The sequence below is a fragment of the Syngnathus typhle genome, linkage group LG1 (assembly GCF_033458585.1).
Source record: "Syngnathus typhle isolate RoL2023-S1 ecotype Sweden linkage group LG1, RoL_Styp_1.0, whole genome shotgun sequence".
NCBI lineage: Eukaryota > Metazoa > Chordata > Actinopteri > Syngnathiformes > Syngnathidae > Syngnathus > Syngnathus typhle.
The window spans coordinates 24,206,310-24,232,449 of NC_083738.1; the positions used below are offsets into that span (position 1 = coordinate 24,206,310).

Sequence of the window (26,140 nt, forward strand, 5' to 3'; positions counted from 1 at the left end):
ACCTGCTAGAGCCAGTGGGCGTGGTCAAGAATGACCCAGCATTGATTGACAGCTGGATTGCTTAAAGCCCTAGGAGCTGAGCTGCGCTCACAAAGTACTTGGGACGTCCCTCAGGAGTACTGCCAGCCCCCTAAATCACAACTGCCAAGGTAAATAAAAACAATTGAATTCCATTTGACTTGAAATATTATATTGAGGGGGTCCTTAAATTCTGGACACAGGCAATTAACAACAATCAACGTTTATATCATTGTAAATTATTATTAATATTCCAAATGAATTGTTGAAAATGTAATTGATAAAATGATGCATTGTTGTTTCCATCTTTTACATACACCGTGTAGAAATGTTTCTCAGACTTAGCTCTAAAACATACAACATTTTGTGTTTGTGCATTTAATCTCTGTTTGTGTGTTGGCATGTGACAGTCTGAGTTTAATGGGGACAACACGTAAACACACACACACACACACACACACACACACAGAGGGGCCATTTGGGATTAAACATCACGTCTCATTCGAGATTAATCTCCTTCCCCCACAAACACGTTTGGGCTTCTGTTCTTGTGAGGGCATCATGAGTAGCCTGTCGGCAAAATAGCTGAGCAGTGAGGGGACATTGTGATTTCCTTGGAATGTTTTAGAAGTGACCATTTGTAAATACTTGATGGTGTTTCTTTCAGCGACTATAGTGGTGCTGGATGTGCTTATGAGGATTTCTTAGAGTGGGGAATTTACGGAATGTCCCAGAACACTCTGGGTGGGTCTCGTTCCCATTTTCCTGTTTACGTTTGGTCGCTGGCAATCTCTTGTTGCTGTTTAGGACAATTTAGGAGAAAGGTGGCGTGAGGTACTGTTGCCTTGAGATACAAGTGACCTGATTTACAAGCTCTTCAATATAATTGTCATCCTTCTGTTTTGTTTTGTTAACTAAATTGCAAACAAAGAGCTGTGTATTTATTTTTTCCTTTCAGTCTGCTATTGTATTGTTAGCACATATAAGGACGCCATAGACAGGCTAATAAATAGCATCTACGAGGCTGCGTTAACATTTTAAACAACGGATATTTGAACAGAAATGATGCAGCAGCACATGTAGACAGTCACACATTTGTGCACAATCACACACATTCCTACTATTCAGCAGTCCCTGGACTGAGAGCAACGGCCGGATTCCCGTGCCACTCCCGCAACATGCCGTAACCGTCCAGCCGCAAGTCAGGATGATGACTTTGGCCGTGGCCGGCGGCGACCGCAGGAAGTCGTTGACTCTGCAAGGAGTGGACCCGGAGACTTGCATGATCGTGTTTAAGAATCACTGGGCGCAGGTGAGCGTGTGATGCCAAATAGCCTCAGCGTCATGCGATGGCTTCTCCAGTTCACCGGGTGTCCTTGGCCTCCAGGTGGTGAAGATCCTGGAGAAACACGAGCCGAGTCGCGGCAGCACCAGCGCGCTGAGTTTCCTCTCAGGTACCACCGGCAGCGGCGGTGCCCGCCTCGGGTCCATCCCGGCCGATGAGGCCAGTGCTGTTCAGAACTACGTGGAACACATGTTGTTCCTGCTCATGGAGGAGGAGGCGGGTCAAGGTGAGAACTCAAAGGATCACGTTTACATTTAGTAATAAACATAAACGAACATGCTGGTGTTCCCAATCCTCAGGAGGAGCGATGGGTCCCATTTTGGAGTTTGTGGTTCTAGAGGGTGTGATGGAACGCCTGTTCCTGTGGAGTTTAAGGCGACAATTCACCGAAGACATGAAACTGGAGCAGCTCAGGATGTACCAGATGCTCCTAACCCAGGCCCACCAGCCGCTACTGCACCACAAGCCACTGCTGCGGCCGCTCATGACGCTATTGGCCTCCTGTGGTGGCGCAGGCGCAGGTACGCTACACCATCTTGGTAGAATCTACTCCTTGGTTGACCATCTTTAATTTTTCAGACGCAGGTGGCCGTGTTGAGGCGGAGCTTGTCCTCCTGTTGTACCAGCTCTGCGTGGCTCTGGTGAAGGACCCCTCAGTGCTGGAACTTTTCTTCCACACTAGCGAGGACCAGGGTGCTGCCAACTTCCTGCTCTTCTCTCTCCTTATCCCGTACACTCACAGGTTCTTGAAGACATGCACACGTTGAATGAAAATAATTTCAATCAGCACACTCTGAAAGGCACCTTCATCTCCCTCAGACAAGGTCCGGTAGGTCAGCAGGCCAGAGAAGCTCTTCTGCTCATCATGTCGCTTTCGCCCTCCGAGCCTCGCGTGGCCCAGCACATTGCCCAGAACACGTACTTCTGCCCAGTAAGTTCCCCCCCCCACCCACACATTATAGGGTTCACCGCCGTATGTTATGAAACAATCTAACTGGTTTGAGTAGAGTTACTCCAGGTCAAAATTTAGGAAGTGCTGTGAGTACTCCACGCCACCCGAGGGCGCTGTGCATTTTTCAACAACAGCCACTCCAGTGAGATATCATGATCAGCTATTGTTTACGGCAAACTGAAAATATTAAAACATTAGCAATAATACAAACATACCAGTCATGAATCACTCACTTATTTCATGTGTTTATTTCTTCTTTTTTTTTTTTAATTATTCGTTTCTACACTTTCCCCATTCAGTCACTCCACTCCGAATCATTTATTTTTGGATACTCCCTGATCAGTAATATTGGGTTTTGAGTGGGCTTTATGAACTATAAAGCCCACTATAACTATCAAGAAAAAATATTTTTTAAAAACCTACGTAGTGATTGAGGAGTACTAGCATGCGTGGCAACCAACGTTACATGTCACATTCCGATTTAAGGCCATGTGACCACTCTGACCTCAATCTTCTTGTAGAGAGCAGATTAGTAAATCAGCACGAGATTGGCCGGCACTCCAGAGCGGGATTAGCAAATCTGATTCATATGAATGGCAGGCTACTGTTCTTGTTTTGATTTGCGGTTGAATCTGTGGCTCCTCCCCTGTACACAAGCTAAGGAATAAGAAAAAAATAATTCTTTCCCACGTAATCCTCTCTGGAATTTTTATCCAAGTGTTCGGTTTTGTGTTGTGATCCGTACTCACCTCTAGGCGCAGGTGTCATGGTAGCGATCTAGCCCACCACTTAAACGGACTTAAACTGAAATCAAAATACAGATTGTCTTCATGTTGAATAATATTGCCAGTCATTTAGCAGTGACAGTACTAAATACCAGGTTCTGGGTGCAGGTTCTGGCCACAGGTCTCTCTGGCCTCTACTCCTCTCTGCCGGCCAGGTTGCAGGTTTACAGTGAAGACTGGCACTGCCTAGACCAGCCCGACTGGCAACAGGTAACCATGACAACTGCACACAGAACGCTAAACCTTCAGGTGCATTATTGCATACAAGTGTTCTGACTTTTCAACAGGTTCCGGCTCTTGTCCACTTCCTGCACTCGCTGGGTTTCTGCAGCGCCGTTACCAGCGTAATGCACCGAGCCTGACACAAAATCTATTTGTCTTGAAAAGACAACAAAATTCTTCTTGATCCTGACCTTCTCCTAGGTGACGCATCCTTCCATCCGTTCCCAGCTGCTGAGTTACATCCACAATGGGTTCCTGGTGCCGGTGTTGGCTCCTGCCCTGCATAAGGTACACAAAAACATTGTTGATTTGAAGTTTTCAACATGATTGCACAAGTTTTGAAAATGTATCCGTGCGTAAAGCTGACTGTGGAGGAGGTCATGACCACCACGGCCTACCTGGACCTGTTCCTGCGCTCCATTTCTGAGCCTGCGCTCCTGCAGACCTTCCTGTCCTTCATCCTGCTGCACGCCCACGATAACGTACACATCCTTGACACGCTGGTCAGCAGAGTCAACACACCTTTCCAGGTAACGTCCCCCCCGGACATACCGCTGAAAGCAGATCCAAAACAAAGTGATGACCTGGTCTTGGTGCTCCTCAGCTCGGCACGGTGTCGCTGTCCCTGTTCAGGACGCTCATCGGTCTCTTTTGTGAAGACGTCATGCTGCAGCTGGTTTTCAGGTCAGCTCGAGAAAAATTTGGAACCCAAATTTCAAGAAACTTTAGGGGCGACCAATATACATCCCTTGTTTAGCTGACTCGCTATTGTGTGTGTTCAGGTTCTTGATTGCTTGCAGCCACCTGAGCAGGAAGCAGCGGTCCTCCTTAAAGCACAAGACCTGGTACTCCACAAGTGCCGCCTCTTTCCTGCTCCTCCTGCCCTCCTGGTGCCCCGTCCGCCTTCCGAACACAAACTTAGCCTCAGAGCACATCCACTGGCCCAAAGGAGCAGGTGATGATTATTTGGCGATGGTGTGACGTAAGTGAGACGTTTGAACTTGTGCTCTGTGATGGTCAGATGTGTCGGTGGCTGATAGCGTTGGTTACAAGCGAAGCTCCGACTTCCTGATGGACGTTAACTACCTGCATTACCTCTCAGACGCCCGACAAGCCATCGCCGCCTCAAACAGGTTAGTGATCCCACCAGATAACAAGATTAGACAAATTGCTTTGGCGCCATCTGGTGGCAGCCTAATGCTAAGGAACTATGTTGAGAGCTTGACTTAGGTCTATAAGAAAACCAGTGTTGTGCCATTACGGTGCTATGCTAGTGATCGAATTTCACCTTATTAATTGTGGCGTCCCTCAGGGCATGTCGGCGCTGGTCGGCACCTTACGACGGTCACAATCCACCACCTTTCCAAAACAGATCCGGCACAGTGGACGACACAAATGAGGACGACGTGGAACGGCAACTAAAGAGCGACTCCGCTGCTGCCTCCCCAACCTCTTGCTCCATAGATGTCATCTCCAAGAGTAACCAGCCAGGAAGAGCAAACATTGCTCTGGAGCTTGAGTGGGATGACCTTTTTGCGTTTGACGATCCGTCGTCTTCAATTGGCATCTCTTTCCCTTCTCTACCACCCTTACCTCCTCGCCACATTCAAGAGATGCAACGCAGCGCCATCAAGCTAGTACAAGGCGCCTATGTGGAGGAGAATGAATTTGAGGAGGATGTTCTGGTCTATGACCTCGTCGCCCAAAAAGACGCCAAGGCTGCTATATTGGAAAGAATGATGGCAGCGAATCGACGAGAACGCGGAGGCAGAGTCTCAGCCACGACAACAGGAAGGACGATCCATGAAACTGTCAACTGCATCATGTCATCACGGAGGGTGAGTGAGGAAGGAGGAACGGAGGAAAGACAGAGTGAGGATCTTGGAAGGAGGAGAAACGAGGACATCAATTGCATTGATGTTTGTAATGTAAACAGCGCCGCAAATGCGCAAAATCACTCGTCACTCAACCGCCATCCAACAGATTCGCTAAATCTGCCCAACAACAAAGTCCCGGGCGACAACGACGACTTCCTCTCCAAGTACCATGAGCTAATGCGCTCTTTAGGGGCAGAGCCCGAGTGCGACAACATCATGGATGACATCTCCACCTTCACGAAGCGGATTCAAAACCTCAAACAAAAACTGGTAGAGGAGGATTGTGAAGATGGAGAGGAAAGGGATGAGGAGATGATAGAGGAGGACGAAGACGAAGATGGGGTGAGGAACGAGGTTCCATTTACAGGTGGGTTCACACATCAGGTGGAAAATGATAAAACGTTCTCCAAACGACCATTTAGTTGTATAATAGTCAGGCTCAGTCCACATTGGTCAGTTCACCATTTTACCCCCAAGCTTCAATTAACTCAAATCCTCACAGCAGATTAATTTTTGGATTATTGTAGTAAATTTCTTCAATACATCTCCCCACTCTTCCACACAGGGCCTTTTATCAGTGTCCTTCTGTCCCGGCTGGAGAACCTACTGGAGAACTCTATTGCCGTCAACCTGCTGGTGACGGGCATCCTGGCTCAGCTGGCGTCGTACCCGCAACCTTTGCTGAGAACATTCCTGTTAGGCACACAAACACACCAGCTGGCTGGTGTGTCTACGCTATACCAGGTAACATGCAAACATACTTTCTTGATTATTGTTGGCTCATTTTTGGGGTGACTGGAATGGATTAATGGCATTTTCTTTCATTTCAATGGGGAAAGACGATTTGAGATATGCATTGTGGAGCTACAAGTCATGGAACAAATTGAACTCATATCTCAAGATATTCAAGATCTCTCCGAATGCTGTGTGTGGTTAGGTGCTGGTGTCACTTCACAATCAAATTGAGCGCTACATCCAAGCCAGACCAGAGTACCCCGCCCTGGTAAGACAGGCATGGAGGTTCTTGTTGGCTAAAGACCATGACAGCAAGATCCAAGGTTAGTCAGCATTATTTCTCCAGTGGTCAAAAAGTCAATATTGAACCCGGCCACATCTGAATGTGTTTCAGAGAACCTCCACTCTCAGAGCATTGAACATCCGGACCGCCTTCTTCCCAACGGTTCTGTGAGGAACTCTCTAGCAGCCCCCCACTTAAGTCTCCTGCCTCCGTGTCCAACCATCCCACCACAAGATAAGAGCCGAGTGTTCGCCATCGTCCTATTCGCAGAATTCCTGAAGGAGCTCGCCGCCATCGCTTTGGAGCATAGCATCACTCTAGACTGGACCACAGAGGAGTAGAAGAGCTAAGCCTCACCTGAAAACAACACTTTAAGTCATTTTATTTATGTATTTATAAGTCCTGGAAGCCCTTGAATTTTTGTGTTGAACACAAGTGATGACCCTTCATCTCATTTGATCTCTGCCGATTAAATGTTATAAAAAAACAGAACATCGCTTCCCTCGACCTTCTCATGCAACGTAGCATTCCATCTTCTTGCTGCACGTGTAGGTTTAAGCACTTTAGGCAGGAAAGCCGAGACATCACTTTCCCCAGCCGCTTCATCTGAGGAGGATTCCAATACGTTCCGAGGCCCACCAGGAAACTTTCATCTAGTGTCTCCTGGGTGGTCCTCTGGACCTCCTCGCAGTATTACATATCCAGAACACCTGACTTAAACAGATGCCTGAGTCACTTCATCGGTTTCCTCTCACTGCGGATTAGCATCTCCACTCTGAGCTTCTATCGAGACAATTATTTCCGTCGCTGGCATTTGTTATCTTATCACAGCTCAATCAATGCTGTATAAATACAACTGACTTGATTTCAAGATCTCAATCTAGACTAAAGGAGACAATGTCGTGTTTGCGTGATAAGTGAAGAGAGAGCGAGATGACATCCTGTGTCTTTGTGGCCTTCTCTCACCATGTGGTCGGTATCTCACTTCCTGAAACTGCGCCCGCGTAGCGCTGTGGTAAAAATACACGGGCTGCTGAGTTTCTTTGGCGGGCTTGCGATCCGAAGTTGCGTCGACATCTTTGTTCGCCCGCAATGAAGATGAGCCGTCGACTCTTCTTGCTAGGTGGGTGCAGCTGCAATGGATCCTTGAAATGGAAACTCAAATGAAACATCGATATAGTTTAACACGTGTGGTCTTTACAGTTATCACAGCGGCAAGTGTTTGCCAAGGAAAAAAACAAACAGGGACGTCAAGAAACCGCACCTCAGGTACAGTCAAAATGGAGTTCTTCCTGCCGGTCTACATCTCATGTATTGTCCATGTTTGCTTCTGATGCTCAAACGTTAGCGGCCCCCACCACGGACACATCAACGAGACCAATGCCGACCCATCAGAATCGAACTTGGACCGATCAACCTGATGAGCTGTCAACATCAACGGTGCCGCTCATCTCCGCCTCCATTCTTATCCTAAGACAGTCATTCTTTAACTTTTTAATACTCCTTAAAAAATAATGACATTCAATCAGGATATGTACAATTTCAAGATTTCATTTGAGGAGACACTTTCAACTTCTTGATGTCACCAAAATTATCTGTTTCAATATGTGCGTAAAGCTTGTCGTTGAAAAATCATTAACGCTCATTAAATAGGGACAAACACCCGGGACGCAAAGAGAACCCAGGACACGGATCAATAAAGTCCATGATCCCGATAAGAAGACGCTGACCACACCAGTGTATGACACCATCGTGGTTTCCACGATAGCGCTAAATGTCTCAACAGAGGCGGGTAAAGTCAAAATGACATTCAGCAGGACTAAATACAGATGGCTTTACCGACAATTGTTTTTTTTCAGCGTCCCCCGCGGGCTCCCTTTCTTCCTTGGGTAAGATTTTGATATCAAACATGTTCAGTTGGGACCCTTGACGAGATGCCGCCCTCGCTCTTTAGGTCCCATCCTCCTGGTGCTGCTGTTACTGATGATTGTCATGCTTCTAATCATCCTCTTAATGCTGAGGAGGTCATTCCGAGTAAGACCGGCACATCGGCAAACTTCACCCTTGAGGATGGTTCAGTGATCTTCTCATGTTCCTCGTAGATGTACTCCTTTGACTTACAGCGAACGGCTCCTGGAAACCATGCAGGGGATCCTGCGGGCAACTTTGAGGCCCTCAACATGGATGACCAAGGTAACCAGCTGGGTTACTGCTAGCCAAAAATGGCGCAAACAAATGCTAACAAATTCTGTGACCGTTCCATGTCTGCAGTGGCCAACAACAAAGCGCCACAATCAGAGGAGCACGATACAGTTTTTACAGTGCCACAAAAAGAGACGCACATAAACCACTCAGACTTCTGACTCCAACCTGGCAATCCAGGCCCACTGCTGACAAGGAGTCTGACCTAGACCACATCACCCCACATGGGATAACACAAGTTTGTGATTTGCGTGGAAATAAAATTTTGTGGCTCCATCTTATGCTCTGTTTAGCTGTTTCCAGTGGTTAGCTAAAAACGACCCAAATGAGCTATCACAGTTCAACCTGCTCATCGCTTCCTCATCCTTCACTTATTATTTGGACTGATGAGATGGAAAGAGGCTTTTTATTCATATTTGTCAGCAAAGCACTGTACAGTAATCCCTCGTTTATCGTGGATAATTGGTTCCAAAAACCACCCGGATAAGTGAAATCCGCAAAATACAAGAAGTACTGGGCTGGCTAACGAGTTAGCGGAAAGATGCTAATTCGTGATCGTGCTAACACGCGAAAATGGACTTCTAAAGAAATGTAAACGAACATTCGGAGCAATACCACATTGTCCTAATGGTTAGACACATGTTTCCTCAATTTAGAAGACCTTTAAATGTTTTTTTTAATTCAGGAAAAAAAATCCACGATGTAGTGAAGCCGCGATAAACAAAACGCGAAGTAGCGAGGGATCACTTTATTGTGACAGGCAGAAATAAAGTTTTTCCACTGGGTGGCAGAATGTACAATTAACTTGCCTAGTTGCCTTTACATATAACAAAACAATAACATTGCGTTGAAGGAAGCAGGCCCAGATGTCATATCATAAATAAATCACGAGTAAATTGACAATCTGTACAAAATGTTTGTAATGATTTTTTTTGGTGTGTGTTGTCCCACGATAAATGGGTCAATAAAAGTTGAGAAACACTGCTGTCTTTTTTTTATTTTTTTTTAAACGACAGTAAAATGCTGTTTGTTACTTGACGGACAGATGTGCAAAACCCACCTATCGCCATTTTGTAGCAACGGAGCGGTCATTCGGCAGGTACACCTCAGCGTGTCTGGCGACGGTGTCACATGTTGAGGTGCATTTGTGCGCGAGCAGCCGTGCATAAACCTCCGTCAGCTCATGTGCCCGGGGGGAGGCAGAACATCAGAGATCAGGAGAGTGAGCTGTGGTGGGCTGCCATAAGTCCGCGGAACACCGGCGCTTCTACTTGAGCTTTCATCCAGCTGTTGTTCCAGCTGTCCCAAACTTTGCCAGGTGGCATCTCTAAATGACCGTCAGAGGTAAGATTGAGTCTGAACAATTGATTTAGGGACGTGTTGTTCCTTCCGTTTCCGGTCTTCGTGCTTTTAGCTAATGACTTGAGAAATAAAGTACACAATGTGCAATGTGTTCTGGTACCCCAAGAGGTACACTAAAAAAAATGTTTTGATCCTCCAGATGTCCTTCACAGATGTTCTCAGCTGCTTTCCTCGCCCACCTACTAAACAGGAAATTTAAATGTCACTCATGTATATTTAACGAGAGAGGTGATCTGTTACAGATGACCAATTTGTCACTTTGTGTGCATGTGTATTGATTTATTATTAATGAGAATATTAAACCCAATAATGACATTTGCATTATTGATGTGAACTGATCATGCAGCACATTGACCTCAGCACACGCACACACACACACACACACAGTGCAGCCAAATGATCAGGAGGCCACAATAAACCATTGAGATGGCTCAAACAGTTTTGACACGCACGTTGATCTCCTGCAGATGTCAAGGCCCTCATCCTTCCACTGCTCAAAGTTCCGCCACGTCTTCGGGAAAGCGTCCAGCAGGTGGCGCAGCTACGATGGCATTCCCATCACACGTGGTGTCCACGACAACCACTACTGCTGCGTCAATCCTTGCTTCATTGCCATGGTGACCGAGTGCGGCGGGGGCGGGTCCTTCTTGGTGCTGCCCATACATCACGTAGGAACCCCATGATCATTGTCGGTATTCTAACCAAAGGAAGAATTGACTGACTTTTCCCCTTTCAGACAGGCCGAGTGGACCCTCAGCACCCGAGGGTGTGCGGTCACAGGGCTCAGGTTGTTGACGTCAAGTGGAACCCGTTTGATGACTGTTGCATCGCCTCGTGTTCGGAGGACTGCACGGTGCTCGCTAATTGATTTCTGTGGTCTGCTCTTGCTCTATTGGCGCTCACGGCTGAACGTGTTACCAAACAGGTCAAGATCTGGGACATTCCGCTCTGTGGCATCCAGCGGAATCTCACCCAGGCCAGGAAGACTCTGATCGGTCACTCCAGGAGGGTCGGACTTATCGAGTGGCATCCGACTGCCGAGAATCTTCTTCTAAGCTCGGCCTATGACTACAAGGTTCGGTCCCAAACCAAGTCAGTGGCCTTAGAAATAATTCCAAAATGAATCTTTGGTCTCGGCTCTAGGTCCTCCTCTGGGACGTGTCTCAGGATGGAGCGGTGCTCAGGCGTCCGGTGCGTGTCGTCATGGCGCCCGTCTACCACCGTTTCCCGTCGGAGATGTTGCTGCTGTCCGTCAGCTTCAACCGGGAAGGAAACCGCCTGGCAGTCGCGTCCAAAGACAGACGCGTTCGAGTGCTGGACCCTCGCACAGGAAAGACTCTCCAGGTGTGTTTTTGGGGGTGAGGGATTTGTGACAACACGTGACCTTGTGGGCTGGTGCTGCAGGTGTCCTGCAACAAGTCTCACAGGGCCAACAAGGTCATGTACATGGGAGGCTTGAAGATGCTGCTGAGCACCGGTTGCTCTCCATGGAATCACAGACAGCTCGTCCTCTGGGATCCAGTAAATTCACTTCCTCTATAGCTAATAATTAACTACGCAAAAAATGATCATACAAAACTCGTCTTTGTTTATTATTGTGAGCAGGACGACTTGTCGGAGCCGCTGTACGAAGAAGATTTAGATGGTTCTGCGGGAGTCCTCTTCCCGTTCTTTGATCCGGACACTGATATGCTTTACCTCGCCGGGAAGGTTCCGTGCACCCGTTTTGGGTCTCACAAAAGTTTTACATCAAAATTTCAATGACAGCTGAAGTGTGTTTGCTGCAGGGTGAGGGGAGCATCAGGTACTACGAGCTGAGTTCGGAGAAACCTTACGTCAGCTTTCTGACCGAGTTCAGATCCCCGCTGCCTCATAAAGGACTCGGTGAGACTCGGACCAACACGAGCCAAGGCTAAGTCCGAGTCCTAGTTCAAGCATATGCTTATTTTGGGAAGGCCGAATGATTTAATTTGTGCTGCGCTAACGTGACCTCTGCGGCAGCGTAGCGGTGATGCCAAAGCGCGGCCTGGATGTCAACGTCTGCGAGATTTTCCGATTCTATCGTCTGATCGCCGTCAAAGGTCTGGTGGAACCGTTGTCCATGATCGTGCCGCGCAAGAAGGTTGGTCTCATTTGTGAGCTCGTTGGAATATGTGGAAATCGTCGAATGCGTTGTCCGTCTCGTCAGTCAGCGACATTTCACGAGGATCTCTACCCAATGACGGCGGGGAACCAGGCCGCCGTGACGGCTCAAGAGTGGCTAGCAGGAATCAACAGGGGTCGGTGAACCGTCTTACCCAGAACAGCAGACTATGGTTTTCCACAATGACTCAACAAAACCTCATCCTTCCGGTCCAGCAGGCCCAGTTCTGATGTCTCTACATCCTAGCACTCGAGTAGTCAACCCTTACACAGAAAGCCTTGCTGAGAAGAACTGGTACCCCAAAGGCCCGGCCACAAAAGCTGTTCCCCGCTTCATCGAAAATGTACTCACTCGAGGGTTGTGAATAACATCTACCAAAACTGAATACGTATTTTGTTGTGGGTTTTAATGCACTAGAACTTTCTGGAGGAGCAGCTGGCCTACCAGGATGCCAAATACCACAGGGAGGTACACAAACTTTCAGGGTGGCAGCCAGATGAGTCGCAACTGTGGATGTACGATGTCACGCCCCACTGCTGTGAGCCCACCGAGAGGCCGCCGCCCACCACTGAGGATGAGGTAAAACAGATTTTTTTTCAGCGTCTTAAATTTGAAAGCCACTTTTAGGAGTCCCGTACATCTCACCTGTTCATTTTCAACTGCAATTCCTAACTTACGCCACATCAGCATAGTGGCGCTGTTTTAGCAACAATTGGAACCTGCTCACAAAACACATCTAAAAGGATGACACCTTTTTTTTTTTTTCTTTAAACTTTCCAGAGATTTGTCAAAATTATCTGAAATCCAATTGGCCCTTCAAATATGATCTTGACTTTTTTTTTTAGCTCCGCGAGGCGTTCTACAAACAGCAAGAGGAGATCCGAGGTCTCCGAGAAATACTCGACCAGAAAGACGTCAGAACACATGGCTGCCTGCATGGTAACAATGAAACAGCTTTGCCCCGCACTAACTCGAGTCTTTTTGTTGCCGACTGACAGGTGAGGATCACCGAGTTGGAACAGGAAATCAGACACACAACCACCCGAGCGTAACGTGGTGACAGTCTGACACACAAACCACTTCTAGCTTGTGTACTTCTTTTGTTAAATTGCTTGAGCAGACAAGGTCCAAGAAATCAATCCGGATACAATAGAATAAAGCAAAATTTCAAGATTTTATTTACAAACTCCATTTCTGTATTTTTTGTAGTATTTCCTTTAACTTACAGAAAGTAAAAAAAAAAAAGAAAAAACGTGTGAAAGCAAAGAGGATAGGGATGGGAGGGTAAAATGCTTTTCTGTGGACAATCAACATTTCTTAGGGGAAGAATAAAAACAGTTAAGATGGGAGGGGGAAAAAAAAAACACTAAAGACATGCCACAGTTTGCCCTGAGCACTCGGAGGGGTTGATGACATCAATTGGTTCGTTGGGGGACATTTGGATGCAATGACCTCCTCTGGCATTGCATATTTACCTTAACTAAATGTAAAAAATCGAACAATCGTTGACAAAAACACTTCCACCTTCTGGAGATGCATTTCAAAAAAACGCTCAACGGCGTTTTAGTCGTGCGTTTCAGATGAAGTCGGCAGAGTAGGGGCTTTAAATCCTGAGAAAGTTTGGGATGAAATCAGCGACGTCATTGACTCAAAACTGAATAACGGCTTGTCAAACTTTTAAAATCAAATTAACTTTCGGTGCCAGTTATAAAACAACAACAACAACAACACCCAAACACAAAAAGAGTGACGTGGAGTCAATGGGAGGGTGCCAGTTGGAGAAATGGAATGCAGCCTGGGAGGTGGCATGAGCGAGAGGTCAATTGGGACTTAATCGTCTTTGTCGTCGTCTTTATCGTCGTCTTTATCGTCGTCTTTATCGTCGTCTTCGTCGTCATCTTCGGGGTCCCACTTCCTCTTCTCCCCTTTGGCTGGAGATGAGGCGTCATCTGCCGGGACAACAAAGTACCTGTCAATATTTCTTGGTCCGCTTCTTAACAGTACGTGTGTGTTTAAGGGGAGCGCACCATCCTCGTCCTCATCGTCCTCTTCGTCGTCTACACAGTCGTCACTGCATTCATCTCTGTTTATGTGTCCGTCCTACAGAGAGAAGACGTCAGGGTTTTTGAGCCCAAAAAAGTGTATCTTTGTATTTATTTCCAAAATGTTGCCATCTTAAGGGAATTTACAAGAAATTTCCCACCACTCTGCAACACTAGTCGGAAATGAGCCCTGTGCGTGTCGTGTTGCATTCACCTCATCATCGCTGTTGTCATCATCTTCGTCATCGTACTCTGCATACTCGACGTCCTCAAAACAAGAGAGACGAGCTGAGTGGGATATGTTGGTTGAGTTGCTGGAGACGAGGACCGGAAGGCTCACCTTTGTCATCGTCTTCTGCTCCGTCCACCTCGCCGTCCGAGTCGGAGCCCTCGCAGTTGTCGATGTCGAAGCCGTCCAGGTAGGTGAGGTTGGGGAGCAGCTTGAAGATGGACTCTCTGTAGTCAGTCAGGTTGGTCACCTCGCAGTTGAAGAGGTCCAGGCTCTTTAGCTGAGGCAAATTTTTCTAGAGGGCAGGGTGTGCGTGTGCAGACTTTCAGTCATGGGCTTCATTCACATGATTAAGCTTCCTAGCGAAACTTACCAGCGGCTCCAAAGTGCTGATGTCTTTAACCTTGTTGCCACTGAGATAAAGATACTTCAAGTTCTTCAGACGCTCAGCCAGAACCTCTAGACCTCCTGATATCCTGTTATCGCAGAGCTCCAACTGCAAGAAACCAAACACTTTATCCTCTTTTCACAATGCAGCATCTGACAACACATGTAAAAAAAAAAAAAAAAAAGTGCTCACCTTCTTCAGTTTGTCCAGTTTAGGCATATCTTCTAAAGTGGTCAGGCGGACGTTGATGAGGCTCAGCGTCTCCAGGTTGCAGAACTCCTCTGTGATACCTTCAATTCTCCCATCAACGGCACGACTGTTGTCCAGAACCAGCTCACGGACCTGGATGCGGTTTAACCAACAGGGTGGGTGAAACTGAACTCGCACCTTTGAAAACTCACCTTCGATCAGCGATCAGTTTGGGGTAATTCGATTCCTCATTCAGATTGCACAGAATTTCCTTTTGAGGGGTTAAAATGTGAACACGAGTAATTAGTGTGACTTTTGTTTCACGAAGAGGAGCCCAACTTGGAACTTTTATTTTTAAGTATGGGTCCATCAACCCCTGTCACTATGCCACGCCTCTTAAAGCCACACACAAAACACAAATACGGTCCTACGTAATACACTTCAAGGAAACCGTTTCTCTTTACATTCTATTCTGATTTTAAGCAATAATGTGTTATTTTCCTTCGATAGGATGTAACCAATTCAACCCATGACAATCACAGTGCTGGTACAAGCCGAGAGTTGCTAACATTTGTCGCTAACCTAGCCCCGTGCTGGCTAAAATGGAGGGGTACCGCAGTCGTCTAACGTGAAGGAGGGGACAGGAAGGTTGGCGTTTGGCTCAGACTTTGACAGAAAGTCAAGTTATGAACGAAAAACCTTCCGGCTGGCTACCAGGTAGCGTTAGCACGCTGCTTGCTAGCTAGCTAGCTAGCTGCGCGCCAGACACGCGCCATGGAATACGGCTCTTATAACCCTCCTAGCAACAACGCACAAGTCATTAAACCGCTTAACGATGACTAAATAAGCCACATTCAAATTAGAAAACAAGGGTTGCTTTAATATCAAGCCACAATTTATTCAACTTCGCCGCTATTTGTATTTTAAGCACGTAGGCTTATGCACCGATTGGCTTCATTAATGCGATAGAATGTATTGTACAAAACGGAACATAATGACAGCCCGAAACACGCCGGGGCACAAACAATTCGGGGCAAAAGTAAAGTGACAAAAACGTACGCCACAAAACAACAAAGCACATGGCGCCATGCGTGTGCACTGCAGGGTCGGAGATGAAAGACGGCGGCTTCCAAAGTAAGATCATTTTGGCCATTAACACCCCATTCGCGACGGATTGCTTGTCTCGGCCTGGCGCATCGTTTGCACGTTTATATTCTGTTCGGAACGTTTCGGAACACTGAAGTCCGCCATGTGCTCATCAGCCTCACTACGTGTTATTTTATGTTTATGGCCGCAACGTCTCTCGTAAACTAAACCATAAAAGCGGACACTTACGTCTTTCGGCGACCGTTGGCCCAGCACCAACGAAACCTTTTCCTTTAAGTCCATTTCCTCCGGTTTTGGCCACAGTTCGAATGTTTGGCTCGACGAAGTTGTTTCTCCGCGATCTTCACTGGTCCAAAACACGCCGAATGAGTGTGAAGTATTTTTTTGTAAGAAACTGATTACTTCCGGTGGAGACTTTCTAAGTCAATCGAAACCCAAGGTCGGAGTGTAATTTAAAAAATAAGTTAGAGAATAGTTCATCTTAACCAGTTACTATATGTGCAAAAAATGCTTTAAGACGTATTTTGAAAATCATCACAGGTTATTTGTGTATGTTTTCTTTCAGGTCATATTCTTTTAATTTGTGACTGATGTTGTACTTCCGGTGTGTCATCGAGTTAATTCCTTCCAGCTTTCGCTTCAATGCTCAGTGTGAAAAAAAGTGGGTCAGCCGTCTACTGCGCCAAATGTCGTGTGTTAAATCAATTATTTGAACCCATTTCCGTGTTATACCTCTGCGTAACCAAGAAACAATAGATCTGATGCCTAACCTATCAAGTCATTGAACCCAGATGTTAATTCTCTTTCAAATTGGTTGATTTTGTTATTTTAATCTTTCAGTATTCTATTCTTTCAGTACAGTATACAAGTACATTTCTCTTGAGCGTGTTTTAACACACGGGTAATCTCTCCCAAGTGCGCATTCCTTAAAAACGACGACTTTACGTAGCCCATAAAAGCCTACAAATGTCCGGACGCACGTAAATGCGTCAGCGGAAAGGAGGGAAACGAAAATAAGTTCCTGCAGCGCCCCTGGCGGACATATTGGCAACCTACATGACTATATACATTGTCTGGTCTGGCTGCCTGTCTATCTCCATATCTATCCAGAACTCAGTACATCACAGTTGTCAAGCTTTCCCATTTCTAGCAATTATCTTTAAACATGTAAAATGTATTTAGAAACAAATACCTGAATTCACTTGACATTTTTTTTTATGTTCCGTTAGCAAAAATAGTAAGCATTTGTAGTGTTAATCATTTATTGTCATTACATTGCAGGTCTTTTCACAACAAGCAAGATATACATATACCGGTTGTATATATCATCATCATCCAACACGAGGAGAGCAACAGTTAGTACAGGCTAGCTTTGACCACACCTCCTCGACCCCGCGTCTTTAAAGTACGCCACAAGTGTATGCTCTTAAAAATAGAGACATGAGAATAAATAAATAATAAATACAATAAATAAGGTTACACGCATAGCAGAAGACACCAGGCAGGCATGAGGCTATTTTATACAGCCGCAAGGCAAAGCAAGGTCACAAGATCACACCAATCCTGGTCCGACGAGCAAAGTTTCACTGCGGACATCTTCAAGTATGTTTACTCTTCGCGACGACGTGACGTGACGACGAAGGCCGCACAGGTCCCTCACTGAGGTCAAAATACACGTCGCCATCGACGAAGACAAAAAAATGTAATAAAAAAGCTCTCAGAAATGGGGGACAAGGGGGTACACAACAGAGCATCAGGTCACCATGACGCAAAGCATGCAGCCCACAAATGTAGCTTATTGGAATATTTTTATTGCCCTCACAGCTGTTATTTGTAGTGTTTGTGTTTTATGCAAGGTAATTTGTTTCTGAGAATGTCACCTTGCGCTTTGCTAAATCAAAGGTGGCCAAAATACTCACAATCTGTACGATTGTGGAAGCACAATGCAAAAAACAAAACAAGTCGTGATAAAACGGCTGCACTTAAGTACAAAAAAGTACATACATTAGTGGGTCCCTTTAGTACAAAAAGAGAAAAGCGAAATGGCGTTGGCTTGACGTTGAAGCTACGGAAAAAGCCAGTTGGACTTTTATGCTAGCACGACATATTCTCATACCTTTGCAAATGTTGTGAATCAAGTTACCAAACATGCTAAATTAACTGACAATAACAAATGAAAAAATACACCTATCTTGTGTGTGTGTTTCTTTAATGAAATTAAATTTTTAAAATGCCAGAAGCAAGTGTTTTTTCGGCTGGCACGAGACACAACATATTCGCCATATATTATTCTTACAGTTCCCTCTTCGAATCTGCTGCCATTCTCGTTTAATGCTCCCGTTTACGTTCCAATTAAAAAGCTGTCATACAAAGCAACTAAAATGGGCAGTTTCAAAACCGCTTGTGAGATTTGAACAAACTCACTCCACAGTGACATGCACAATTATGAAAGTGCCGAATTGTATCACGTAGTCACAAAGAACGCTGTCAATCTTCCAACAAAACGGCGCTAGCGTTACTAAGCTAGCTTTAGCACTGTAAACAAGCTGACGTTAGTCAAAGCTGCTACGGTGGTAGCATGTCATATTCATCATAGAGTGTTCGGATAACACTAAATGTTTTGGAATGTAAAATCAATTAAGAATCCAAAAGCTCCTGAAGCCCAAGCTAACAGGTAAGCGTGAGGTTACAGACCACAACGGCAAAACTCCCCCCCACAAAATAAAGATACCTAAAAAAGCAATTTAAGTACCATAAGGTAGAATTTGTACTTTATTCCTTCGCACCACTGTGTTAAATACTGGCTTAGTATGTGAACATATTAGCCATTTGTGACCGCCGTTGACATTGAATACAGTGCCGTTAGCTTGGCTGAACACTATTTCGATTCCTTTCGTGGACATGAAGGATGCCGGCATGCACACGAGACGACCACACGGACGCCAGTCAGTGGCCTCGCCATGGGGAATATACACTTGTGTGGTTTGCATTGCTGCTAAGGTTGAATACAGCGAATAGATACCGACTGGCCATCTTTAACAAAGCCACGACCGCTGCTGCTTTTTCCGCAAAATCACTCACAGCTCACCACGGTGACTTTGTGACATACGTGTAACACCAATCACTCGATCAAGTCGTCCATCCTGCATGCAAAAGCCACATCAAAAGTCAACAAGCAGCCTCTCAACACAAAACACCCGACTGGGAAGTGTCCGCATATTCCTGCCCAGCACCCCGACTTTTTTTGGAACTTATTGCTGAGCAGCTGTGATCCCATGATGCATTGCTGCTCCACTTAAGAGGCTAGCTCATGCAAACAGCCCAAAGTGGCGTAAGAAGGTGGAAACGAAGACGAGGCGAGAGCCATGCGACGGCGCCCTGACGGGAACGACGCAAAACGAGACGACACACAAGCTCCACACACGCGCGCGGTGGGACGAGCCCACTCGGTAGCGGCGGCGCTCGACGGTGTGAGGCGCCGAGCGGGCAAACATCATGTGGTAATTTGTTCGCTCCCTTCCAGTCCCGCAGCCTCGCCTTCTCCGACGTGAACGCAGTCGCGCAAAGCACAGCAAAAGAAGAAGAAGACAGGACGAGGAGGAAGAGGAGGAGGACGCTAAAACCGGGACCGTGGTATTGGCCGTGTGGGTGGCGGGGCCTTAATGCGGGAGCGGCACCAGGATGTCGACGTAGTTGATGGGGAAGAAGCCCGAGTTACCGTGGATCATTCCCTCGTACCAGTTGTCATCGATCTGATTGGTCAGCGTGATGACGTCGCCCTCCTTGAAGCCCAGCTCGCCTTCGTTCTCCGGCTCAAAGTCGTAGAGCGCCCGGCAGCACGGCTGGTCCAGCGGGGCTGCGAAACGCGCCGACAACACACTCAACAATTGAAACTGGGGGTCTCAATTTGGGCTGAGGTAGTTTGAAGGTTGACAATTACGCTAACGAATTAGCACAAATGGTTCACGCAAGGTAGAATGTTATATGATTAATCCATAGAATAATCGATTCTCGATTCCTCAGTTGGTAGGTAGCCAGGATGTTACTTTGATACCGATATCTAGGTACTGCATGTTCATTTTTGTACCTGGTGATCTTCCGGGGGATTTAGCAGAGTGGAGGCCACCGTTGTGGCTCTCACTGGGCGGCAGGAGCTCCAAGGTCATGCGTGGTTTTGGAACAAACTCTTTCCTGGGCTTACTGGACACTTCCTTTATCCTGAAGGTTGGATTTTCAGAAGAAGAATGAGGAAATACGACGACGGGGTGCCCGTTGCCTACCTGTCGTCCATCTTGCTGGAGAGTTGCTGGAGGATCTGAGCGGTGCGACTGTGGTACTCCAACTGGGCCTGGACCAGCGCCGCCAACTGGCTCACCTGCTCAATCTGCAATTCGAGTATACGGAATCTCACTCTGCTCAGGTTGATGTGTGTAATGATCCTGCGATGTCAGCCTATCAAAGCAGTCAACGGAAGAGGTGCGGGTCTTACGTCACTCTCCAGAAGGTTGAACATGCTCTGCTCTGCAATCTCCTTGCTCTCATCAAACTTCTCCAGCGCTTGTTTGATCTCATCGTCCTGCACCTTCCCCTGACGCTTCTTCTTGTAGTCGAAATCCAAACGGCGTCCCTCCATCTTCTTCAGGTGGTGCTGAGGAGGAGCAGTAACGGGAAGGACACGTGAGTGTGCGGATTGGTTGTGATCGCCTTTGGCCACCTTGTAGCGGCTCACCTGGATCTCTTTCAGGTCTTTGTCGTGGAGGTTCTGCAGTGGGTCGATGAAGTTTTGTTTCACCTCCATGTCCAGAGCGTCCTTCACTTCACCCAGTTCTTTCATGGCTTCACCAGCGTCAATGAGTGCCAGGCCTTGGTGGTGAAGGACCAGGATAAGGTCAAGGGATGTGGAAGTTATACACAAATGATACGAAGAATGAGGATGTGTGTCAGGATTATGAGGATGAGGGTTGGATGAAGAAGATGAGATTCTTTACCGAAGCAGGAGTCCTCCCCTAGTTCCCGGCCAAACTTCAACATGGCGTCTCCGAGGACGGACTCGGCCTGCGGGTATCCGGGTCCCTTCTCCTGGCCACGGATTTTTGACATGGTGTTGATCATGCTGAGCTTGGCCCTGGAGGCCGGGTTGGGCTGCAGGTACTCGGTGGTTTTGGTCATGATGTCCAGGACCGCTCGGCTGGTCACGTCCACTTTCTTGCGGACACACACAACCAACAAGCATCATAGACACTGTCCTCTTCCTCACGACAACGCATTTACCTTCTCCATTTCTTTAAAGTCATCGTCAAGCTTGGTTCCTTCGGCGCCGCCCACCTTCTCGCTGACTTTCTGTGGAGAGCGTGAAGAAGAGGGTAAGGCTGAAGAGTGCGAAAAAGAGAACGAAGAAGAGGTAGGTCACGTGACCAGGCGAGTCAAACAAAACATTCGAGGTGAAAAGAAAAAATCATTACGCATCAAGACGCAAAGGATGCAGTTACCATGGAGACGCAGGCCTTGGACCCTCTTCATGTTACATAAGCATCTTTGGAAGTTATTCCACGATTCCCTCGTGTGTGTTGTATGTGTGTGTGTGCGCGCATTTGCTTCAGATGTGTCTATGCATCAGACGGGAAGTTAAGACTGCAAAAATCTTTGATGGTGACAGATGATCACCTTGTCAATTTTGAATGTAAGTCAAAGCATGTCTCAAGACACACACACACACACACAGACATAAACACACATAAACACACACACACACGCAAACATCACGTGTGATTCCCTCGAGGTCCATCAATTATTGACCTGGCCAACCGCAGCGTGCGTGTCACTCGCCCGCCTCTCACACGTGTGCTGTTGCTATGGTGACACCATCCTCTGAACAGCGGGGTGCGGGGAAGGCAATTATACATGTTGCATTCAAGAGCCCGCCAAAACAAAAGCCTTTTCAGCTCTCTGTGAAATTAAAGACCGCTGTGCCATTGTAGAGGATGGTAACCATGGCGACATGACAACAAACTCATTTGGAAATATTACGGCGTAAAAGATGGAATGTAAAAACAGTGGCGCCTTGACCTACAAGTGCACCGATATTTGAGAATGGCTCCGGTGATCAAATAGTTTTGGAATGAAGCAGTTTAATGCCAAACTTTGATTTTCTCCATACAAGACAAAAGTGTCCTTAAGGAGAAAGCATCCTTTTTGCTTAACAGGGCATAGATCTGTCATCTGCATAGCATAAAAAAAAAACTGCAGGGGCCCCAAAATTGAACCCTGTGGAACACCATATGACAGCAAGGTAGTCCTTCCCACCAAACAGGCTCTACCAGGGCTCTTAAATCCTGGTCCTCACCATCTGATGTACTGCATGTTTTCTATGTCTCCCTGCTGCAAAGCACCCATCCAACACACAAATACTACAGAATGGACTGTAGACATTTCATCAAACCAGTCAACCAGTAGAGGCCTTCCGACTTCCCTGGCCTTCTTCTCATGTTTTATTCAGTCAAGTGAACAAGGTGTCACGTTTCTCGCGTCTGATGATGGCGGCGGTCACGCTGCGGCGCCTCAGCTCTAACACAAACCCACACACAAACACTCACACATGCAGAGATTTGCCCCACTTTCTGATCTCCTGGGTGGGAATATCCATATTTACCGTTTGCGGCTGGCAAACAGGATCATGATGCGTTCAAGGACACACAAAAAACGTTTGCAGGGTCTAAGGTTCAATATGGGTGTTCTGCAGGTGGTTCTTGAGAGTTGGAATGAGGATGATGGAGGGAAGGGAAAGATGCTGTGATGGAGGATGGAGGGAATTCCCTGTTGTGTGCAGCAACAGCCAATCAGAAGCGCCGTCTCAAAGGCCTCTCTGTTACGTAACATTATATCCCATCATGCGCGTGCCAAGCCAACCATCCAGAAGACACGCTTTACACGCGCGCACATCTACAATTTATTTTAAAAATGGTTGACAAACTGCGAGAGGCAAGGAAAACGTAGTGCAAATCTGCTCGGAAACAGCCCGGCGGGCGCGTCGTGTTTACGTCTGGATGTTGAGGAGGGATGCTGGAGGTGCGCGCGCACGACGGCATACCTGCGTGGCTTTGTGGAACTGCTTCTTCAGCCCCGCGACGGACATCCCCGCGGCTCCAAAATGGACTCGAATGCGAAGAAAAGGCGGCGATGGACGAGAAGCTCGTCCACTTGGCGTGCACTTGGCGTGAGGATGATTGCACGCAGCGAGGCAGCTGCCTTGCGTTCGCTTTGCAGTCCACAGAAGAGACAAGAGAGGAGGAGGAAGAGGAGGAAGAGGAGGAGGGTGGGCCAAAGATCGTCTATTGTGATTATGGTTTGACAATATCGTGGTGGTTTTTGTTTTGTTTTGTTTTTTTACTCCATGCGAGCCGCTATTCTTTGAATATAAACGATCTTTGAAGCGACGTTTTAAAATCGCTACCCGACCACAAACGGTTGCCTCCCCCGAAAACATGTATACATTTTGTTTATGGTTATACTGGCGACATTCAAGACTAACTGACTAAGAGTGGCAGTGCTGCGTAAATAAAGTATGTAAGACCCAAAAAAAAAAAAAAAGAATAAAGACCCAGCTATGGCTTTGAACAAAAAAAAATTGAAAAAAAAGTCAAGGCACTCCTATCGAAATATAACTAACATGCACGATATATATTTTTTTTTCCATAAAACAGCGCAATTTGGAGCAAGTTTACGGAAGCCTTTTTCTGACCAGTGCAATTTTTGAGGGATTTAAGATATTGATCCTCTTTTGATTTACAGTAATTTTGGGGGATTTTTCACTAGTCTTATTTTAACTAATGTAACCTTTGAGAATTTGCTGTAGTATGAATGTCAAAACCATCACAAATTTGGCATGACGGTACTTAATTGAATTTCATGAGTCAAACGTTCAAAAATAGAAGATAGATGGCGCTAACGCGCTCGTACAACTGGAATGTGGACGCAATTGGTGAAGGAGAAGAATATGCCACGCATGCGCAGTAGTCTATGGGCAGGCCATTTTCAAACAAAACCGCGGGCAGCATTTTAGCAATTTTAACAAGAAAGAAATCTCGACGAACTTTTGTTGAAGCGTTTAGGACAAAAACAGACGAAAATCAAACCACACAATGACCAGCACACTCAAAGGAATTACTCTCAAAGGAAGCGCGGAGCTTGTGGCTGACTTCTTTTGTAAGTATTTATCCTAACTTTGCGTGTATTAAAAAAAATAAAAATGCATTGGGCGTTAAATTCTTTTCTTTTGGACCCCAGTACAGTTGAATATATTTCCAGTAACGCCAAAAGTACTCCCGGTCTTTACTTAAAACCCGTACGGACGGTGACATCTTTCAAATGTTTCATAAACTTATGTTCGAATTCCAAAGTGATGTTTACTCAACATATCTGTGCAGTCATCTGACTGCATGTGAGCGTGTATTTATGGCAACTTTTCAAATATATGTGTGTGTGTGTGTTGTGTGTGTGTGTGTCTGTGTGTGTGTGTGTGTGTGTGTCTGTGTTGCGTCTGTGTGTGTGTGTGTAGGGGGTCTCAATTTTAGGCTTAAGCATGGTTGACTTACCATCAGACATTTCATGATGAAAATCAATTTAAAGTTACTAAAAAAAAGCACAGTGCTGTGGCATATGGCACTGCTTAGTGTTAGGAGTAAAAATGCTATGTGCCACCCTAGACTTAAAACATAATTAAAAATGTCAAAATAATGTTATCATTAATAACTAATCACATGATCCATGCCACCACAGTTTTTCCTTATTATGAATGCTCCAGATTCATTAGAAATAATCACAGCAGATGACGTGTTTTACGATTGACATTTATTTGATTGTTTTGCTTGTTCCACAGCTTTTGGTATCAACAGCATCTTGTACCAGCGTGGCATTTATCCTCCGGAGCAATTCACCAGAGTGAGCCAGTATGACATGAGCCTTCAAGTCACCTCAGATCCTGAACTAAAGAACTACCTCGATAGTGTGGTGTCGCAGCTCAAAGGTTAGTTGGAACTTGAGTGCGATGTTTGTTAACTTGGATTTGTTGTGTTAGGAAAACAAAACATATCTCTAAGTCAAACTAAAGACAACATTTCAGTTTTGCATATCACAACATATTATTTCCTGTGTATTTTGGTGCAGAGTGGCTCCTCAACTGCACGGTGCAGAAGCTGGTGTTGGTGATCACATGTCTGCAAACCAACGAGGTATTGGAACGCTGGCAGTTTGATATCGAGTGCGACAAGTCGGCCATGGAGTGCAGGTGGGTGCCGCCGTTTTAGTTTGACTCTTAAATACTTACTTACCAACAAAAGTATTCTCAAAGCTGGTTTTTCTGCTCAAAGCTGAAAGGGAGGGGGTTTCTCTCATCAAAGATAATTTGATACCTATCTCAGTATGCAAACAATATCAAAAGTGTATACATATTTCCATTACACCATTCATACCACAAGATGGCAGCATAGCATTTTTGTTTGCTAAGAAACCCAAGCACACTTTAGTTACTTGCACTCCTGATGCTCCAGGATGGTGGCAACATGAAGGACTCTGTTTAATTTGATATAGTTATCTGAAGCTGAGCTGGCACAGAATTAATGCTTTGCTTTTTCTTTACCGAAGCAGGGAATTTTTCTCGGGTCACAGGTATACATTTATAAATTTTCCTCCTGAGCATAAAATGGCTAAAAGTTGAGCTGTTCAGTGATAGGTTTTAAAAAAAAAACGGAGTCTTTGATTTGGTGTTCACTGTAATGCTCAAGTATTTGTTGTGATCTTTTGTTACTTTTAGTAGTGCCCCTCGAGAAAAGCCCATTCAAACCATCCAGGGTGAGATCCGCTCAGTTCTCAGGCAGATAACCGCCTCCGTGACCTTCCTGCCCCTGCTGGAAACGCCGTGTAAGACCAGTCATCCGCTGGCTTCCAGCAAGATTTCCTCCTAATGTCCGCCTCTCCTGACGTCTTCTTTGTCCCCCGACAGGTAGCTTCAACCTCCTGATCTACACCGACAGAGACCTCGCCATTCCCGATAAGTGGGAGGAGTCCAACCCGCACTGCATCAGCGACCCAGAGGAGGTGCGCCTGCGCTCGTTCACCACAACCATCCACAAGGTGTGCAGCATGGTCACTTACAAGAAGACGTGCTCGCTTTAAAATGGGGTTTCAAACCCGGGGTGGGCCACAACACCCCAAATTCAATGCCACTCACACATACAGTAATAAACATATTTTTTTTCATATGTTT

At 46.3% G+C, this 26,140-nt stretch overlaps 6 protein-coding genes across 19 annotated transcripts; 4 read left to right on the forward strand and 2 right to left on the reverse strand.

Moving 5' to 3' along the window:
• The first annotated feature begins 69 nt into the window (after positions 1-69).
• Positions 70-6,709, forward strand: LOC133152391 (FHF complex subunit HOOK-interacting protein 1A-like). Of its 6 annotated transcripts, none has more exons than XM_061275989.1 (18): positions 72-149; positions 686-762; positions 1,147-1,330; positions 1,406-1,589; positions 1,663-1,884; positions 1,943-2,105; positions 2,183-2,294; positions 3,209-3,310; positions 3,388-3,444; positions 3,524-3,610; positions 3,685-3,852; positions 3,927-4,006; positions 4,105-4,277; positions 4,344-4,455; positions 4,635-5,566; positions 5,765-5,943; positions 6,137-6,257; positions 6,329-6,709. In XM_061275989.1, exons 3-18 carry the CDS (start codon positions 1,226-1,228, stop codon positions 6,556-6,558), a joined length of 3,027 nt encoding a protein of 1,008 aa, XP_061131973.1. In that variant the 5' UTR covers positions 72-149; positions 686-762; positions 1,147-1,225; the 3' UTR covers positions 6,559-6,709. The 6 variants fall into 6 exon arrangements, with proteins under 6 accessions (XP_061131931.1, XP_061131973.1, XP_061131949.1 ...); XM_061275965.1 differs by having other exon boundaries at positions 1,150-1,330; XM_061275972.1 differs by having other exon boundaries at positions 132-149; positions 429-762; positions 1,150-1,330.
• A 171-nt stretch (positions 6,710-6,880) lies between these two features.
• Positions 6,881-8,700, forward strand: LOC133152474 (uncharacterized). Of its 2 annotated transcripts, XM_061276090.1 has the most exons (8): positions 6,904-7,340; positions 7,421-7,486; positions 7,566-7,657; positions 7,871-8,009; positions 8,077-8,106; positions 8,172-8,251; positions 8,320-8,410; positions 8,489-8,700. In XM_061276090.1, the coding sequence occupies exons 1-8, from the start codon at positions 7,310-7,312 to the stop codon at positions 8,578-8,580; spliced, it is 621 nt and encodes a 206-aa protein (XP_061132074.1). In that variant the 5' UTR covers positions 6,904-7,309; the 3' UTR covers positions 8,581-8,700. The 2 variants fall into 2 exon arrangements, with proteins under 2 accessions (XP_061132079.1, XP_061132074.1); XM_061276095.1 differs by lacking the exon at positions 8,077-8,106 and having other exon boundaries at positions 6,881-7,340.
• A 752-nt stretch (positions 8,701-9,452) lies between these two features.
• LOC133152422 (coronin-2A-like) lies at positions 9,453-13,110 on the forward strand. 5 transcript variants are annotated; one of them, XM_061276033.1, is made up of 14 exons: positions 9,455-9,763; positions 10,249-10,449; positions 10,522-10,634; positions 10,707-10,856; positions 10,925-11,125; positions 11,186-11,302; positions 11,387-11,491; positions 11,569-11,665; positions 11,788-11,903; positions 11,970-12,060; positions 12,140-12,267; positions 12,342-12,503; positions 12,770-12,838; positions 12,923-13,110. In XM_061276033.1, exons 1-14 carry the CDS (start codon positions 9,751-9,753, stop codon positions 12,974-12,976), a joined length of 1,617 nt encoding a protein of 538 aa, XP_061132017.1. In that variant the 5' UTR covers positions 9,455-9,750; the 3' UTR covers positions 12,977-13,110. The 5 variants fall into 5 exon arrangements, with proteins under 5 accessions (XP_061131986.1, XP_061131995.1, XP_061132017.1 ...); XM_061276002.1 differs by having other exon boundaries at positions 9,453-9,763; positions 12,770-13,110; XM_061276011.1 differs by having other exon boundaries at positions 9,454-9,763; positions 12,143-12,267; positions 12,770-13,110.
• LOC133152460 (acidic leucine-rich nuclear phosphoprotein 32 family member B-like) lies at positions 13,080-16,267 on the reverse strand. 3 transcript variants are annotated; one of them, XM_061276067.1, is made up of 7 exons: positions 16,108-16,267; positions 14,776-14,925; positions 14,569-14,691; positions 14,307-14,490; positions 14,181-14,218; positions 13,952-14,024; positions 13,080-13,873 (listed from the first exon to the last, which is right to left on the reverse strand). In XM_061276067.1, the coding sequence occupies exons 1-7, from the start codon at positions 16,159-16,161 to the stop codon at positions 13,755-13,757; spliced, it is 741 nt and encodes a 246-aa protein (XP_061132051.1). In that variant the 5' UTR covers positions 16,162-16,267; the 3' UTR covers positions 13,080-13,754. The 3 variants fall into 3 exon arrangements, with proteins under 3 accessions (XP_061132051.1, XP_061132041.1, XP_061132060.1); XM_061276057.1 differs by having other exon boundaries at positions 14,181-14,254; XM_061276076.1 differs by lacking the exon at positions 13,080-13,873 and having other exon boundaries at positions 13,954-14,024; positions 14,181-14,234.
• Positions 16,268-17,123: 856 nt separating this feature from the next.
• Positions 17,124-23,168, reverse strand: LOC133152452 (endophilin-A1-like). The gene is made up of 8 exons (XM_061276046.1): positions 22,967-23,168; positions 21,151-21,219; positions 20,868-21,084; positions 20,609-20,742; positions 20,369-20,527; positions 20,160-20,263; positions 19,967-20,097; positions 17,124-19,735 (listed from the first exon to the last, which is right to left on the reverse strand). The coding sequence occupies exons 1-8, from the start codon at positions 23,009-23,011 to the stop codon at positions 19,539-19,541; spliced, it is 1,056 nt and encodes a 351-aa protein (XP_061132030.1). The 5' UTR covers positions 23,012-23,168; the 3' UTR covers positions 17,124-19,538.
• Positions 23,169-23,876: 708 nt separating this feature from the next.
• Positions 23,877-26,135, forward strand: mad2l1 (MAD2 mitotic arrest deficient-like 1 (yeast)). 2 transcript variants are annotated; one of them, XM_061278639.1, is made up of 5 exons: positions 23,877-24,081; positions 24,755-24,901; positions 25,042-25,162; positions 25,691-25,794; positions 25,877-26,135. In XM_061278639.1, exons 1-5 carry the CDS (start codon positions 24,018-24,020, stop codon positions 26,047-26,049), a joined length of 609 nt encoding a protein of 202 aa, XP_061134623.1. In that variant the 5' UTR covers positions 23,877-24,017; the 3' UTR covers positions 26,050-26,135. The 2 variants fall into 2 exon arrangements, with proteins under 2 accessions (XP_061134623.1, XP_061134613.1); XM_061278629.1 differs by having other exon boundaries at positions 23,878-24,081; positions 25,688-25,794.
• The last annotated feature ends 5 nt before the right edge of the window (positions 26,136-26,140 follow it).

What these genes read in the sequence shown, in the direction of transcription:
- LOC133152391 (XM_061275947.1), top strand. Translation starts at nt 1,226, where the DNA reads ATGATGACTTTGGCCGTGGCCGGCGGCGACCGCAGGAAGTCGTTGACT. An exon ending in TCTGCAGCGCCGTTACCAGC is followed by an intron (nt 3,445 to 3,523) that starts GTAATGCACCGA and finishes ACCTTCTCCTAG; the next exon opens with GTGACGCATCCTTCCATCCG. An exon ending in CCACTGGCCCAAAGGAGCAG is followed by an intron (nt 4,278 to 4,343) that starts GTGATGATTATT and finishes TGTGATGGTCAG; the next exon opens with ATGTGTCGGTGGCTGATAGC.
- LOC133152474 (XM_061276090.1), top strand. Translation starts at nt 7,310, where the DNA reads ATGAAGATGAGCCGTCGACTCTTCTTGCTAG. An exon ending in ATGAGCTGTCAACATCAACG is followed by an intron (nt 7,658 to 7,870) that starts GTGCCGCTCATC and finishes CTCATTAAATAG; the next exon opens with GGACAAACACCCGGGACGCA. An exon ending in GGGCTCCCTTTCTTCCTTGG is followed by an intron (nt 8,107 to 8,171) that starts GTAAGATTTTGA and finishes CTCGCTCTTTAG; the next exon opens with GTCCCATCCTCCTGGTGCTG.
- LOC133152422 (XM_061276002.1), top strand. An exon ending in GCTCGGCCTATGACTACAAG is followed by an intron (nt 10,857 to 10,924) that starts GTTCGGTCCCAA and finishes TCTCGGCTCTAG; the next exon opens with GTCCTCCTCTGGGACGTGTC. An exon ending in GCTAGCAGGAATCAACAGGG is followed by an intron (nt 12,061 to 12,139) that starts GTCGGTGAACCG and finishes CTTCCGGTCCAG; the next exon opens with CAGGCCCAGTTCTGATGTCT.
- LOC133152460 (XM_061276057.1), bottom strand. Translation starts at nt 16,161, where the DNA reads ATGGACTTAAAGGAAAAGGTTTCGTTGGTGCTGGGCCAACGGTCGCCG. An exon ending in GCCAACGGTCGCCGAAAGAC is followed by an intron (nt 14,926 to 16,107) that starts GTAAGTGTCCGC and finishes AACCGCATCCAG; the next exon opens with GTCCGTGAGCTGGTTCTGGA. An exon ending in GGACGATGAGGACGAGGATG is followed by an intron (nt 13,874 to 13,951) that starts GTGCGCTCCCCT and finishes TTGTCCCGGCAG; the next exon opens with ATGACGCCTCATCTCCAGCC.
- LOC133152452 (XM_061276046.1), bottom strand. Translation starts at nt 23,011, where the DNA reads ATGTCCGTCGCGGGGCTGAAGAAGCAGTTCCACAAAGCCACGCAG. An exon ending in AGGGGAGGACTCCTGCTTCG is followed by an intron (nt 20,743 to 20,867) that starts GTAAAGAATCTC and finishes TTCACCACCAAG; the next exon opens with GCCTGGCACTCATTGACGCT. An exon ending in TCAACCTTCTGGAGAGTGAC is followed by an intron (nt 20,264 to 20,368) that starts GTAAGACCCGCA and finishes CTCGAATTGCAG; the next exon opens with ATTGAGCAGGTGAGCCAGTT.
- mad2l1 (XM_061278629.1), top strand. Translation starts at nt 24,018, where the DNA reads ATGACCAGCACACTCAAAGGAATTACTCTCAAAGGAAGCGCGGAGCTT. An exon ending in AAGTCGGCCATGGAGTGCAG is followed by an intron (nt 25,163 to 25,687) that starts GTGGGTGCCGCC and finishes TGTTACTTTTAG; the next exon opens with TAGTGCCCCTCGAGAAAAGC. An exon ending in GCCCCTGCTGGAAACGCCGT is followed by an intron (nt 25,795 to 25,876) that starts GTAAGACCAGTC and finishes GTCCCCCGACAG; the next exon opens with GTAGCTTCAACCTCCTGATC.